The following is a 15,909-nucleotide window of genomic DNA, read 5'->3' as shown; positions in this document are numbered from 1 at the left end:
TTCTGACACATCAACCACCCATCACAAAACAATACTCACTTGGTTCACTTGAAACTACTGCTGGTTTTAAGGGCTTAATCTGAGGATTCAAAGTAGGCAAATTCAGAACCAATGCTTCAGTTTTCTGTCCATTTGATTCAGGAGGACTTGGGGATTCTTTCCAATTAATAACACCATCAGGAGCTGAAGGCTCTTGGTTCCTGTGATGAGGGCTTTGCTGTTTTGTATTTAATGGAGAAAGCAGTTTTTGTTGCAGACCAGATTCAGTTTTGGTAATCTCCACAAATCGATCCTTCTCTCCTTCTTTATTGCTTAAGCAATGACAATTTACAATCTGCTCTTTGCAATTTAGACACAGAAGCAGGGTCTTCAGCAAATCCTTGTCACCTGACTGGAAAAATATGTCTATTATGAAAATGATTCACTAGTCTCTGCCTTTAATTAAACCAATGAAGCCATGAGAATAATTTATCCAATGATGTCCAAACCTGGGTGTGATATTTTTCGCTCCTTTACTACATTAATTTCAAAATGCAGAACTATTTCCAGTTCCAGCAAAGTACTTATCTGATCCGTGCAATTTTTGGCATCTGAAATGGTCTAAAACAATGGTTTTCAAACTGCCCCCTAAAGTCACATTCCACCAGCAATCCCTAGGCCATTGGTGCTCTGTGATTAGTAAGGGATTGCTTAAGGTGGGATGGAAGTAGAAAGAAAAAGTTTGAAAACCACTGTTTTAATCGTCCCTCATTGACTCGTTATGTGCACAGTTTCAGAACTCCAAAGGAAATAGGCCAAAGACAATTTTTCTCCAACAAATATTTCAGTAACAATTGGGTCCAGAGCAGTGGTTCTCAACCTCCCCTTCCCTCTCACAACCACCTTAAGTAATCCCTTACTAATCACAAAGAATTGTCCAAGGTGGAATGTGAGTTTAGGGGAGCAGTTTGAAAACCATTGGTCTAAATGATACTGTCATACAAACTACCAATAAAACTGACAATCTTAATACCTACGTCTCATACAAATATGGTATCATGTAATTTGAAGCAGCAATCACCATCTCTGACATAATGTTGTTCCTTCTACTTGGTTTGTTTGAAACACACACAAACACTCAACTCTGGCTTCATCAAATCCTAATTGATAGGTTTCCAGAATTAACCCTTTACATTTTAGCTAATCCAGCTCTTCTCCCACATTAATGCTGAAAACTTAAGTCCAGGAATTACTATCCACAGAGCTGTTTTCCCAGAATGCTGCTCAATGACATTTTAAAAGTCACCCAAGAGAAAGTCTTAGAAATCAGCTGGCTAGACTGGCATCACATGCAGAATTCCCAGGTTTGGAACCTGCCAGTGTACGGTAATGATTTCCAGGTGCTCATTTCTTCAAACTTCCCTTCCCATTCTCATCTGACGTCACCGTTATTTGCCAGCCAGTCTCCCCCTTCAACTGCTCCCACCTCCCAAAGAGCTTCAGTATTACCAGTTACATCCTGTGCGATCATGATTTGTCCATTTCTCCCTATTCCCTTACTAACATCAGGTTCTCAACTCCGAAGTGGCTTTGGATGCTTTCCGAGATAAAAACAAATCCAAATTGATTTTAGTGAACAAAATGAATCAAGCCAAACTAAGTTGCCCAAATTGTGTTATTTGTGAAAATGATTTAAACTGCCAAGTTTTATATAATTTTTAAATAAGTCATAAATTACTGTTAAAAATGTGCATTCAACCCGAGAACATGCAGCTCTATTAATTTCTCTTCTGACAGGATGATCTTCAAGTTCAAGACATAATCTTTTCTTCTTGGGGCTTGGAAAAGGCAAATCTGTTAATGCGTCTTTAGGAAGGTCTACTTTGCATTGCCTTTCGTTTATTTTCATATGTTCACACAGATTATCTCCTTTTTCTGTCTGTTTTATTCTAGACATCCCTGGAGCAAGAAACAAATAAAAATGTCATTTCATTAGGGTTGTCTTTCACACAACTTCATTTTACTATAATTTGGCCATACAATTCAAATGCTGACAGAGGTGAACTACTTTGGACGTAGGTATTCTGAATTTTATCTCAGGGAGACACAGTTGGTGGTTAGCACACCTCTGTAACCGTGCCAGCGACCCATGTTCAAATCTGGCTTTGTCTGTAAAGGGGTTGTATGTTCTCTGTGTGCCTGCGTGGGTTTTCTCCAAGTGCTCCGGCTTCCTTGGCTTACCGGTTAATGCAACGCCTTTACAGCGCCAGTGATCAGGACCGGAACTGCGTTTGAATCCCGCACTGTCTGTAAGGAGTTTGTACATTCTCCCGGTGTCTGCATAGGTTTTCTCTGGGGGCTCCGGTTTCCTCCCACCCTTCAAAAACATACTGGGATGTTGGTTAATGTGGTGTAAATTGGGCAGCACGGACTCATAGGGCCAATTGGCCTGTTACAGTGCTGTATGTCAACATTTTTTTGAAAATTCAAAAGGGTTTGTAGGTTAGCTGGGGTACAGGGTTGGGTGGCACAGGCTTGTGGGCAGGAAGGGGCTGTAACCATGCTGTATGTCTAAAATTTTTTTTTAATTTAACATTTAAAAATACATATAAGACACCCATTCAGGTCAATGCTAGATTTGTGCCAAATTTACTGCCAGGTTTCCTACACATTTCAAAAACACATTACCAGCTAAACAACTCTGGGATATCTCAAGAATTTGAAATTCACTATGTAAATTCAATTATTTAATTATTTTGTGGTAAATCACTGCCAGCTTCTTATCAACAGAGTTCATTGGAAAAATCTTGAGTGGCCATTCTCAACAGGAGCCGTGGGGCCACAGCACATTTAAGTAAAAGCCTTGTTTTCTTTTCACCTCACAACATAAATGTTTTTTGTTTAGTAGGAGAAAAGTACTGAAGAAACCAAAACTTGACTGCTTCACAGGGAAGGGGGTGGTCATAAACTTTGTACAGTCCCAGGCAGCCATAGCCAAAAATAAAGGCTGAGAATGGCTGATCTACAGGAAAAATGTCCATTATTTTTCTAATACTAGTTTTTAATATGAAAGGGATTGTCAAGATGAAACAATTGAAGGCATTATTGGTTTGGTAGCAGAAAAGACAACACATTTTACATATTTTTGTGAAGATTTTCAAAAGCATTACATACCAAAATCCCATTCAAGTCATAACAAGAAACAAGATTTGATGTTCAAAGTATTAGCAATGATTGGATAAAATTGCAGATATGCTGTTTGTAACATTTCGTCACTAATAGTTAACATTAGCACGCACATTAGACACTAGATAATTCTACAGACCCTCGACTTCTTTCTTTGAATTTCTTAATGCTGAAATATCTTCTTCTTTTGGTCTGGTTGTTTCGTTCTGTTTCCGGATATGATATTCTAATTTCTTCTCCAGCTGTATCACACTAAAAATGATTAAACTCGATGTAATTAGCCATTTTAAGCAAAAATATTACAGTACATAATGGAAACCCTGCAATAATAATGACCATTTTCAATTATTACCATATTCATTATATTGCAATAGGATTTGGTGCCATCTCAAATAAAATGTATTTCAATGTAGAAAAGGGAGACGAACATGGATTCACATGTGGAATTATGACATTGTGGCCATTAATTAAATGGTTGCAGGAGGGGCAGGGGCTTCCGTTGCTTCAGATGTGATGGGGGGAGTGGTATGGAATGAAAGGGGGAGGAGTGGCATTGTTTGTCAGGAAAAATATCACAGCTGTCCTCAGGCTATATGGTGGAGCTGAGGAACAGGAAAGGTATGACCACACTCATGGGGTTGTATTATAGACCACCCTAAAGTCAGCAAGAGTTGGAAGAGCAAATCTGTAGAGAGATGGCAGGAAACAAACGGTTGTGATAGTAGGGGATTTTAATTTTCCACACATTAACTTAGACTCCCATACTGTAAAAGGGCTGGATGGCCTGGAGTTTGTCAAATGTGTTCAGGAAAGTTTTTCTAAATCAATAATATCGACGTAACAACTAGAGTGCAATACTGGATCTCCTTTTAGGGGATAAGACAGGACAGGTGACAGAAGTATGTGTTAGGAACATTTTGGATCCAGGGATCATAATGCCATTAGTTTCATGTTAATTCTGGAGAAGGATAGGTCTGGGCCTCGGGTTGAGATTCTAAATTGGAAAAAGGACAATTTTGAGGAAATGAGAAAGGATCGAGAATGCATGGATCGGGATAAAATGTTTTCGGGCAAGGATGTGCGAGATAAGTGGAAGTCCTTCAAAAGTGAAATTTTGAGAGTACACAGTTTGTATGTTTCTGTCATGATCAAAGGCAAGGTTAGAAGACATAGGGAACCTTGGTTTTTGAGGGATATTGGGGATCTTGTTCGGAAGACAGGTGTATAGCAGATATAGGCAACATACAGCAAATGAGGTACTGAGGCATATAAAAAAATGTAAGAAAAACTTCAAGAAAAAAAATCAGGATGGCTAAAAAAGACGAGGTTGCCTTGGCAGACAATGTGAAGGAAAATCCTAAGGGTTTCTACAGGTATATTAGGAGCAATAGGATAGAAAGGGACAAAACTGCTCCCCTTGAAGATGAGAGTGGTCGGCTTTGTATGGAGCCAACAGAGATGGAGATATTTTAAATGTTTTTCTCCCAATCAGTATTCACTCAGGAAAAAGGCACAAAGTCATGGGAGGTAAGGAAAACAAGCAGTAAGGAATCTACACAGATTAAAGAGGAGGAGGAACTAATCTTAAAGCAAATAAGGGTGGATAAATCCCCAAGGCTGACAAGATATTCCCTCAGATCTTGAGGGAGGCTGGTGTAGAAATTGCAGGGACTCTGACAGAAATATTTAAAATGTCCTTAGCCACAGGTGTGGTGTCAGAGGATTGGGACAGTAGCTCTCGTTTTCAGTTGTTTTTTTTACAAAGTTCTAGGCTGATGTGCCTGATGTCAGGAGTAGATATATTATTACAAGGTGTTCTATGAGATCAGATATACAATTTTGGAAAGACAAGCCAAGAAAGGGCATATACAGTGATTGGTAGGGCACTGAGGAGTGCAATAGAAGAGGGACCTAGGAATACAGATATACAAATCCCTGAAAGTGTTGTCACAGGTGGATAGGATTGTAAAGAGCTTTTGGCATGCTGGCCATCATAAATCAAAGTTCTGAGTAGGAGTTGAGATCTTATGGAAAAAGTTGCAAGGCCAATGAAGATAGGCTTTTTTCCACTGAGGGGAGGTGAGATAGAAACCAGAGGACATGGGTTAAGAGTAAAAAGGGAAAAGTTTAGGGGGAACTTCTTCACACAGAAAATGGAGGGAGTGTGGAACAAGCTGCCAGATGAAGTGGTGAATGCGGGCCCAATTTTAACATTTAAGAAGAATTTGGAAAAGTACATGGATGGGAGAGGTATGGAGGACTATGGACTGGATACAGGTCAGTAGTACTATGGACTGGATGCAGGTCAGTAGTACTATGGACTGGATGCAGGTCAATAGGTCTAGGCAAAAAAAATGGTCTGGCACAGGCTAGAAGAGCCAAAGGGGCTTGTTTCTGTGCTGTAGTGTTCTATGGTTCTAAATCAGGGAATATACAGAACATTGCAAAATTGTTACAATTGCAACGTTTTTCTACTTTAGAAAAATAATTTGATAATTAATGCATCATTGCAATTTGCATGTGAAATACCTACTATGCAGCAATTACCATGTTTTATCATGTCATCTTTTATAACATTTCTTAAAGCAGTCAGTTGTGGGAGAAAATTTGATATAAAGACTGGGAATAAAAATACTTAAAATGTTACATTTAATAGCGTAATCAGAAATTTGGATGATGGCAGCTAAACATATAGCATTAGAAATCTGAGCTTGCTAATGTTCATTTAATGAAAGTTTGCTGCAATGAATGGCTTTAATTAATTTGTTGCTTAATGAAGTTTTGCTTCCTATATCCAGTGATAGGGAACATTTCTGAAGACTTCTCTTTCAAAAGTAGGTCATTGAAAAATAGTAATTTTAAACAGCATTTTTGATTGGGCAAATCGATAGGTGCCCGAGAAATACACAAGCTATTTAAAATTTTAAAGAATCTCATGAACACCTGGCCTCTTCTGTTTGGCAATTTTGACAACTATATGAATGATTTGCATGTTTCAATTTGTATCTTGTCTTTGACTGCAGCAAGAAAGATTTTTGGGCATATGTACCCTGTACTTGTGTATATGACAATAAACTCATCATCATTACTGTATCCACAAGCATCATATGCTTTTGATTAACTGCATCCTTACTGAGACATGGTACTGACTTTTAAAAAATAAAACACCCAATTAAGAGTTTCTTGTATCTCACAATTTAGGAATTTACACACTTTTTTAGCAACCCAACCAGGGTGGGGCGGGGGGGGGGGCGGGGGGTGGGTGTGGGTCGGATTTGCATTCCTAGAAAATGAAGCAGATCACATTTCTGTCTTGTAAAGCCATGTCATCTATGCACGAGTCAAGAAATGCTGGCTGAATAAAATAAATTGTTTATGTACCTTTTCCCACAATTAACCTGTGAGACTGAAGCACAAGAGGAACTCTTTAGAGAAAGTTGTGCGAAAAACTGAACATCAATAGTTAATTTGTTTGTCCACTAACACCTACCATACATCACCTACTATAATTAGATATTGTTCAGCACCTTTATCTCTCACTAGAGAGAGAGAGAAAAAAATCAATTTTAAAATCATGTCACAAGATTCTAGAAAGAGGAATGAGCTGTATTTTGTGGCCACAATTATTAGGTTTTATTTTAGTAAACAGAGAGGAAAGGTGCACAATAATTTTTAAACATTGAGGCTGAATTGTGCTAAATTAGGTCTGGCACTCTGGATTCCCTCCTGTTAGGACTTGATCTGCCTGACCCAAAGAGCTTTACTGACACTCGCTATGCTAACACACTTGCTCAAGAGGCAGGAGACCTGAGCATTACAGCAGAACTTGCAGAGCATGTAAGTATGTCTGATGCACTAGTACATTTAAAAATCTTTAAATTGAGGTAAATAGTAAAGAATCAATTTAAATCCATTCATAAAAAAATCAATAGTGTTTCATTTCAATTATTTTCCTTTGGATTTTTCAGGGGCCAGAGATCCACTACTAATGGGATACAGATAAAAATTCTACATTCTCAACTGAAAAACACAAGGCAGAAAACTACCCTGCTTCTCATAATTTTGTTGACATAATTAATTCACAGCATGAAAATGGTATTAACAAACTTTAGAACTAAAAGTCTCTCATTCTACTGTCAATCATTTTATAATTTCATTTTTGAGTCTTGAAACACAATGCTATGTTAAAAAATTGTCAATAATTGATTAATGCTACAAATGGCAACTTTCTTTTATCAACAGATAATCCTGTATGTTAACATCTAACTTTCTGGTAGTACATAAAATCAAGTTAATCAAGTCAGCAATACAAGTCTGATATAAATTTTTATTCACTATTCTGAAGAACATGCAAAAAAAGTCCAATGGAATACCTCACTCACATGACTTTGGAAAGAGTTTCAAAAGGTGTCATCTGAATATGAAGGGATGTGTTACTGCATGTCAGGACAAATATCAATAAATATTACAGTAGTCCTCCATATATTAACCATGTCCACTTTGTATAATCTGAACTCAATTGCATGCATAGCTTAGCAAGTTACAAATCATATTTAATGCAACTTGTTTTATACATACCAGAGGCATTTTAAAATTTACATTTGTAATGACTGCTTGCATGGATTCAATAGAGAATGTTTTTTGATACAAAGAAATGCAAAATGCCAATAAAGTGGAGATGAACAAAAATTGTTAAATTGGGTTTGGAGTATTCAATTTATTAGAGAAGGGAGCAAAAATTAAAAAACTATTTTTGAGGGTTTTCGTATTTTCAAGTGTAGCGGATAAACAGGGCTGCTGGAATGCCTTTATGCAAAAGAAATGTTGCCGATTTATTGTTTTTTTTTACCCATTTCATTCCTAACCATTCAATAACACAAAGCTCTGTGCGACTGATTGGTTCTCTGGATTGAATATTACTGCAAATATCAATTATTGCTGAAATATCAACTCTGCAAATAAAGCTCTTTGCTTGAAGTAAAACTTTGCAAGATGACTAGCTGAACCAAATGTTTTCAACTACCAACCTATAAATTCTAGGGACTAAGAAAGCAATCAAGCTAAATGTGACTTTCCATACCCATCTAATTGCCTTTGCTTGCAATGTCTGAGAGAGCGTTTCATAGTATACGGTGTGTTTATACAAGAGATTGTTTTACATATGATTGAAATGCCCATGGAATGAATGTATTAACTGCAAATGTGAGGTTGTGATTTATAAACGAAGCTTTCAAATTTCTTCAAAAATGAAATAAAATACTAATTATATAGGGAGAATAACTGCTGAACTGGGCACCCTATTTTTCATTTCTATTCATGTAGCATGGAACAGTTGACAACCCTAGAGCAAAGGGGATATTATTACAGATGTCTACATTTGGGAAAATGTAGCACTCTCAAGAGTTGTAGAATTCAAATAATCATAAAAATTAAACCAGTAAGGAATGTCAAGTGAAGAAACATTTTCAGAAAAAGTAATAGAATAAATTCATTTCAAGTCCAAAAAAAAGAACTTGAATGTACGGGTGGACATTTACTGTATAAAGATAATTCTCGTCTGTCGAGATTTTACGCTAAATCAGGAATAAGTTCAGGGAAAAGAAGAGAAAGTACAGGTGCTGGAATCTATAAACAAAGCAGAAGCTGGAGGGACCCAGAGGGTCAGGCAGGGACCTTGGAGAAAAATAAGAAGAGGATTACATTACCTCAGGATTCAATTTTCTGTCATGTAATAAAAACCGCGTCATATTACACAAAATTGCTTTTGCCTGCTGTAAGGCAGAAATGACCTGAAGTGCCTCTTACAGTCAGAGAAAGCAAAGCAAAGGGAGATCCCCCAGAGCCACCAAGTGTCTGTGGATTTGCCCCTGCGCTCCCGCAGCCTCCTCGGCCACACGGAGTCCAGTCCAAACCATCAGCAACCCGAGCTCTAGATCCAAACCTCTGAAATGATTTGGAAGCCTTCAGCGCCCACGACACCCTCTTGCATCCTGGTTCCAATACCTGGTTCCCCTTCAGCCAGTTTCCAGCCAGCCTCCAGCTGTCCGCAGCCTGCTGGGAGTCCCTTGACCGCAGTCTCCAGCAGCCCGCAGACTCCGTGGCTCAAGTCACCAACAGCCCGGCATCTGTGTGGCTCTTTCAGCCGCAGAACCCCTCACTGGTCCGCCGCCATCACCACCGACCTATAGGTTGTCTCCTCTGCTTCTCCTCCTCAGGCGGAGGTTGGTTTTCTGATACCCTGCACTAGTCTGGAACTCCTCATGGTAATCATGGGCGCCACCATCTTGGGTCTAGACCACAAAGTGGCAGAATTATAAATAAAACTACCATTGGCTTTTTTAACAGCCCAATTAAAGCCTGTATGGAGCTGACGGCAGTTGGTCTCGGTGGGAGCGCCACGTCTCCATTCCTACCGGGTCCGCACCAGTGGCAGAGCTGCCATTACAGCAACTCCAGCAGTGCTGCCATTTTATCTGCATTTCTACCCAAAGAAACTTCAACGTAGGAGACGTGTTCTTGTGTAGATAACATTTCCAATGACACTTGCTCTCAAAGTTGGAAAATTCTTCGTCCTAGACATACACTGAACGTCTTAATTGGACCAAATTGACTGTGGCCTATATTAACCAAATGAAACTTTTGTACTTTCAGTAAACCACCTATGCTTATGTTAAATATAATTTTGGCCTGATAAGGAAAAATGTCTTTAAAATATAATTTTCATTGCAGTTTTTCAGAAAAGATCATGTCTTCTTTAGTGATGTTGTAGTTCTTGGCATTAAATTTCAGGGAGCTCTATCAATTTGCTTCCTAATGATATGAAGCGGAAATTGAATTAAGAGGAGAAAAACAGAAAACGAACAGCAAATTCAGCAAAAGTGTAAATTCTGTGACTAAATTAAATAAACCTTGATGTACTTTGGTCTGCATCTCAAGAAAAAGTTTTAACTTTTAAGCACGTTGATAACCAGACGAGCAATGTGATGCAATGGAAAGATGACTCTTCACCGACTCATACACAGCGGTTACATATTTAAGGTTGGATAAAATTAGATACAACATTATAGGTAGAAAGTTTCAATTTGAAACGATGTGGTGCCTGTTCATAGAATACTATCAGAATTGGGAGATTTAAGAAATTTGGATGCTCCAGTGATCATCTGTTTGGTTTCTGAAGGTCGCTATTCAATCCATATCTTTACATTTTTTCCCCTACAAGATAACCTTAATTAGAGAGAGGGGATAGATTAGTTTTTGTTTTGGTTACCTTTTCTTTATTTTTTAAGATTAGTTGATTATATATGGCTTTAATTATGGTGGTATAATAACTCAATTGGTTTCTATCCAGGATAATATTTTTTTAAATATTAAATCAACAAATATGGATGGATTTTTAAAATTACATTTATATTAATTTGTGATATGAATGTGATATGACATTTTTATTATATTAGTGATATTTCCAATAAATATGCAATATTTGGAGTCCAAATATTGCATATTTATTGGAACTATCACAAGATAATCAATGATACATGCACATCATACTTGGGGTCCATATCAAACAAATGAAACCCTTGTCTCATTTCTTGTGTTCCATATTTAAAATCATAGATAACTTAAGGAAAGTGTCCAAAAAGCAAAAGCCTCTATAACACTCAGACAAGAATGTTTTTCTAAAAAGGACTTTACATATGGCTGCTGCAGAAGAGATCAAGGTTATGTTGAGTCTCAACCTACAACTAAACATCCCCTCCTTGTATATTTTTACAGTCTGAAACTGATTCATTCTAAGGGAATAACGATCACCAGTTATTTAAGGACACATTTAGACCTATTTAATCAGGATGGCAGACAGTTTAATCAAGGTGCCATGGAGAAAGTGAAGTAGATAGAGCATTGTAGGATTTTCAGATTGATGTACCGACATTTCAAGGACAGTCCTTCCAAGTGAAGCAACACTTCACTTGTGAACCAGCAGGGGTCATCTACTGCATCCAGTGCTCCTGCTGTAGTCTCCTCTACATCGGAGAGATGGGTGTAGACTGGGAGATCGCTTCACTGAGCACTTTTATTCTGTCTGCTGTAATAATGGGGATCTCCCAATGGCCACCCATTTCAATTACCTGTCGCATTCCCATGCTGACATGTCTGTCAATGGTCTCATGTACGGCCAGACTGAGACCACCCACAAATTGGAGGAACAGCACCAACTGGGTATCCTCCAACTGGAGAGCAATAACATTCACTTCTCTGGATTCTGTTAACTCTGCGCGTCCCCTCCCCCTTTCTTCCAACTCTGTATTCACAGAGCCATCCCCTCCTGCAATCAATTCTCACCTTTCCTCTCCTGACCTCCTATCCATGTCCAATTATTGATTCACCTTTTGCCTGTGTTCTTCCTTTCCCATCCTTTTTATTCAGGAGCCTACCTTTTTGCTCATACCTTGACGAAGAGTTCAAGCCCGAAACAATGGTTATACATCCTATGGATGATGCAAGACCTGCCGAGGTCCTCCAGAACACTGGCACATTTAACTCTAACCAGCATCTGCTGACTTCCATGTTTCACTCTCAAGAACGTGAAGAGTTCAGGGTGTAACAAATGGATGACGCATTTTTCTTGTTTATTGTCCTTTGTGTGAAGGTTATGGTTTTATTGTCTACGTTGAATATTTATGGGTTTTGGAGGGGGTGGGAAGACGGGAGGGAGGGAAAGGAGGAAAAAAGGGAGAAAAGGCCATGTGTAAATTTCATGAGAAACTTTTGCACATATTTTGGTTGATATGGTTCACAGTGTGAAAAATAAAAAAAATTATTTAAAAAAACGTGAAGTTCTCTTATTTTTATTGATTTCAAGACTAAAATATACTGGTGGTTAAGAGATGGAAAAAAAGATCTTTCGTATTTATAAGACTGACAAAACTAATATTAAAACCAGTCAATTCTAAGTTGTCCTCTTGTGATGGAGAAATTTTTCATCACTTGGCATGCTGGTTGAGACAAAAATGTGAATGGCTGACAAGATATAGCGCAGCCTCGCCACCTCGTGGTCACCATCTGTAACTACTGCAAAGTTACGACAAAGTGCTGCAAGCATCCAGATGGTAAAACTTGATGCTTCCTCTCCAATGTTGAGAATAGAAACCAACTAAAAATGAGACAGCAAATGAATGCTTCTAACATATTGCCAAATAGAATGGAGAATGAATCAGGCACCTACTACAGGATTAAAAGAAATAACCCATGATGAAATGAAATAGAATGCTTCCAACTTGGAGAAAATCAGAAAGGATCCAGTTTGGACCATAGAGATGATTCAGAGATATTTTGGAAGTGGGTGGGGAGGGTGTACAAATGCACTGATCATGACATCTTCTGAAGGTATAAACCTCTGGTACACCATCAGAACGGACACATCCTAAAGCACATTTAAGGATGGATGAAAAAGAATGTAATTGATCTATTGTGGAAACAGTTATTCATGAACGTAGCAGCAAAGACACACAAAGAAACAAGACAGATGCCAAAGCAGTTGTGCAATTTGCAGCTGGCAGAAGCACAGCTCATGAACCTACCTGCTGGATAGAATGTTGGGCTGACTATCATGGTGAGATGTTTTGATTTCCTCGTGACAAAGATCTGTGAGCTCATTGGTTGCTGATATGTAATGTTTTGCATGTGAAGTGTCAGTATTTTCGACATTGCTACAGTCTCCTTTTTTTAGGTGCACCAAATGTTGTCTTCCTGAATCTGTCATCAGCACATCTCTGAGCATAATTCTGGGTTCCCTGTTGCAAGCAAATGTAACAAAAATTTGTTTTAAGAAAATGTATTGGTGAAAGCACTGCCAAAATAAAATGACGATGGACGGGGAAATTAAAGGTCAGAATACAATAAAAGAAAGGATTTGATTTTTCATGAAGCTGCAATTATCAGGTTTTTTTGATATATAAACAGTTCAGTCCAATTCTTTGCTTGTATTTTGGTTGGGCATAATACTATGGATTATGAACATCTATTCCAGTTTATTTTAGTTCCTGCACGATACATGACAAGGAACACCACCCATTTGTGACCGACTCAAATTACGCTTCACGGATGCTGCGGAGGCATTTTCTTGATCCTCTGTGTTGTCAATGGAGAAGATTTGCCCACCTGAACTGGAGTGGTGGAGAAAGTGATTATTTAAGGTGTTTTTTTTTGGATGGTGCAAAGCACATTTACAATTATTGCTGTTGCCTTCTTCCAGGCAAGGCAATTTAATGCATCCTTGACTCATAACTTGTAGACAGTGGAAAGGCATTGCCAAATTCAGCCACGCAGAGCATCCAATCTCTGATCTGCATTTTTAGCTGCATTAGTGATTGGTCAAATTTCCAGTCATCTAGATAATTCTATGGGAAGTCGATTGGATTTACTTGTCAGAGATGCTCAAGGGCCATAAATGTATGGCATAAATGCCTCTTCACACTACTCTAGCCCATGCATATATCCTGCCGAGGTCTGACAAGATAGCTTCATTGGGTTGCAAATGTAGAAAAGCCTTTTCCAAACAGCAGCCATTAACACGTGTCCAACCTTGTAAGGGGGACACATCACTGTTGGACCTAGGCAATAATATCCTGGCAGCAAGAGGATTGGCCTCCTACAACCCTTAGTACCTTCCTTTGTTCCAGCTAGAAATTCCCTCTCCTAAACAACCTCTCCACAACCGCAGATACCTTATTCAATTTTAATCTGACCTCTTAATGCCACAGTCAAATACTGGAAAATTTTAAATCATGTTATTTTTTTAAAGTTTTACCACTTTTCACTTTCATTGTCAAATTTTCCTTCTACTGTCGGGAGGCTTAAATAAGAAATTGAACACAGACCCAAGTTCATGTTTCACATAAAAAGCATTTACTAAAAAATTGAATGCATATTGTTTAAATTCCTTTGCAGATACCAAGGCAGAGCCAAATTATGCCAGCAAACATTGAACAACACTGTTTGCTTACTTGATAATTCAGCATTACAGGACCAAATGATGGACACAGAGGAAGAAATCTTTAAAGAGGATTACCATGCCTTACTTTCTCATTTATCCCAGTTTGTTACTCATTTGCTTCTGATGTCATGCTAACTATTAGAGACAAATGTGTACTGCCATGGTGAGCATCAGATGTTGCGATACATGTATCTATGGAAAGGCTACAAGAGCTTATGTAAAAATGAAAGAAAAATCACATTGATAATTAGTTAAAGCAAACAAAATGACATGCAACATCTGTAAAGAAGCAAAAATTAAAAGAATCATTATTTGCTAGTACAAGCATAGAAAGTCAATCATAGCAAGTCCAAGCAATCTATGAGCTGATATTGTGAGTTAACATATAGATGGCATTAAATAATTTAACCAGATGAATAAGTAATAAAGAGAATCCATTTTAATTACAATTATTGGCTACTGTTATACAAATAGATCAACTAAATTTCAGCCTATACCATTCCAACTTTACACAAAAATAATTATAATAAACAGGCAGTCTTTAAAAATGTTAATTATGTTCTTACTTCAGTTGTACATCTCCAGGAAAGTTGCATCTTGATGGGTAGTTCTTCCTTTGATTATAAGGAATTGAACGATGATTTCTTGTTTTATTCAAAGTATTATAAGACAACGGCCAATAATTCTGAAAACAGAAAAAATGTAAGATTTGAACACATTTTTCCATGGAAATGTATTCAACTAATAAATGTATTCCATTAGAAAAAATAACATATAGTTTAAGAAATATTCGAACAAATATGGGAGCCTTACATTAAATACAATAGCGAAAACCTACCGGGGACAATCATTACCTAAGTTGATAGAAGGAGAAGGAAAGAAAAGAATGGACTCAGTAGAATTTCTGGTGTATTTTTGTTGAGTGACAACATTGTCTGACTGGTTTAATGTATCCTAGATTGTATACCTTAAATGGACGGGAGGGGGTAGGGTGGGTTGGGAGGAGGAGGGGGGGGGGGGGGGGAGAAAATGTCACTGTATATGTGTGAAAAGGAAAAAGTGTGTATCATGACTAACGTGATTTATGGTGTGAAAAATAAAAAAATTTTTAAAAAAAGAAATGTATTCAACTGAAATGATACTAATGTCATCGACAGTATAATTAATGTCTTCCATGGGTTACAATAACACTTTGTAACCACTCGTGAGAAAAGCTGGAAATATAATATAGACCGTTTGCATAGCATTGTCATTTTATTCTCTTCCAATGAGATTGATCCTTCACTGTAGCTGCACTTTCAAACAATATAGGGAGAAAAATCAGTGAAGAACATTTCTGGTCTATTAAGGAAAATCAGAAAAGTGGAGCTTCTAGGACAGTAACTCAAAGGTCACTGAAAAAACATGTCCAAGATAGGAATGAATGTCAATATTTTACATTTACACAAAAATGACCAATAATTCAAAATGAAATTAGTTTTAAAACCTTTATTGTCAAATTCATTTTGAACATTTGTGAATGAATCATTTTAATATTACTTGCAGAAAAGATCTCCACTTCTATGGACTTGGTGGCTGCCTGATAGAGTTAGGGGTGAGTCTGGACTTTAAAATTAAATAGGATATAGACTTTAAAAAGAAAGACTGCCTTTAAGCACGATTAAGATATTAAGCAGAACAGAATGCAAAACAGTAGATTATGAGTAGGAGGAGTTAGTTAAGATGGACAAGTATCATAACCAAACATATGG

General features: G+C 37.7%; 1 protein-coding gene across 9 annotated transcripts in view; it reads right to left on the bottom strand.

The window, feature by feature from the left end:
- The window catches only part of LOC138738433 (sentrin-specific protease 7), a 67,280-nt gene that overhangs the window by 35,422 nt on the left and 15,949 nt on the right, over positions 1-15,909 (bottom strand). For 8 of the 9 annotated variants that reach the window (XR_011341547.1, XM_069888638.1, XM_069888634.1 and 5 more), the window contains exons 4-8: positions 14,725-14,843; positions 12,744-12,956; positions 3,305-3,417; positions 1,718-1,938; positions 40-391 (exon numbers count right to left, since the gene is read on the bottom strand). Coding sequence is in view for 8 of the 9 variants with exons in the window: in XM_069888638.1 (XP_069744739.1) it covers positions 40-391; positions 1,718-1,938; positions 3,305-3,417; positions 12,744-12,956; positions 14,725-14,843 (1,018 nt within the window). In the remaining variant the exon portion in view is untranslated. The remainder of the gene's footprint in view (positions 1-39; positions 392-1,717; positions 1,939-3,304; positions 3,418-12,743; positions 12,957-14,724; positions 14,844-15,909) is intronic. The other variant, XM_069888639.1, reaches the window with a different exon arrangement.

The sequence above is a fragment of the Narcine bancroftii genome, chromosome 7 (assembly GCF_036971445.1).
Source record: "Narcine bancroftii isolate sNarBan1 chromosome 7, sNarBan1.hap1, whole genome shotgun sequence".
In the NCBI taxonomy this organism is placed as follows: Eukaryota; Metazoa; Chordata; class Chondrichthyes; order Torpediniformes; family Narcinidae; genus Narcine; species Narcine bancroftii.
The sequence above is the reverse complement of the archived record's forward strand: the minus strand, read 5'-3'. Positions and strand labels throughout refer to the sequence as shown.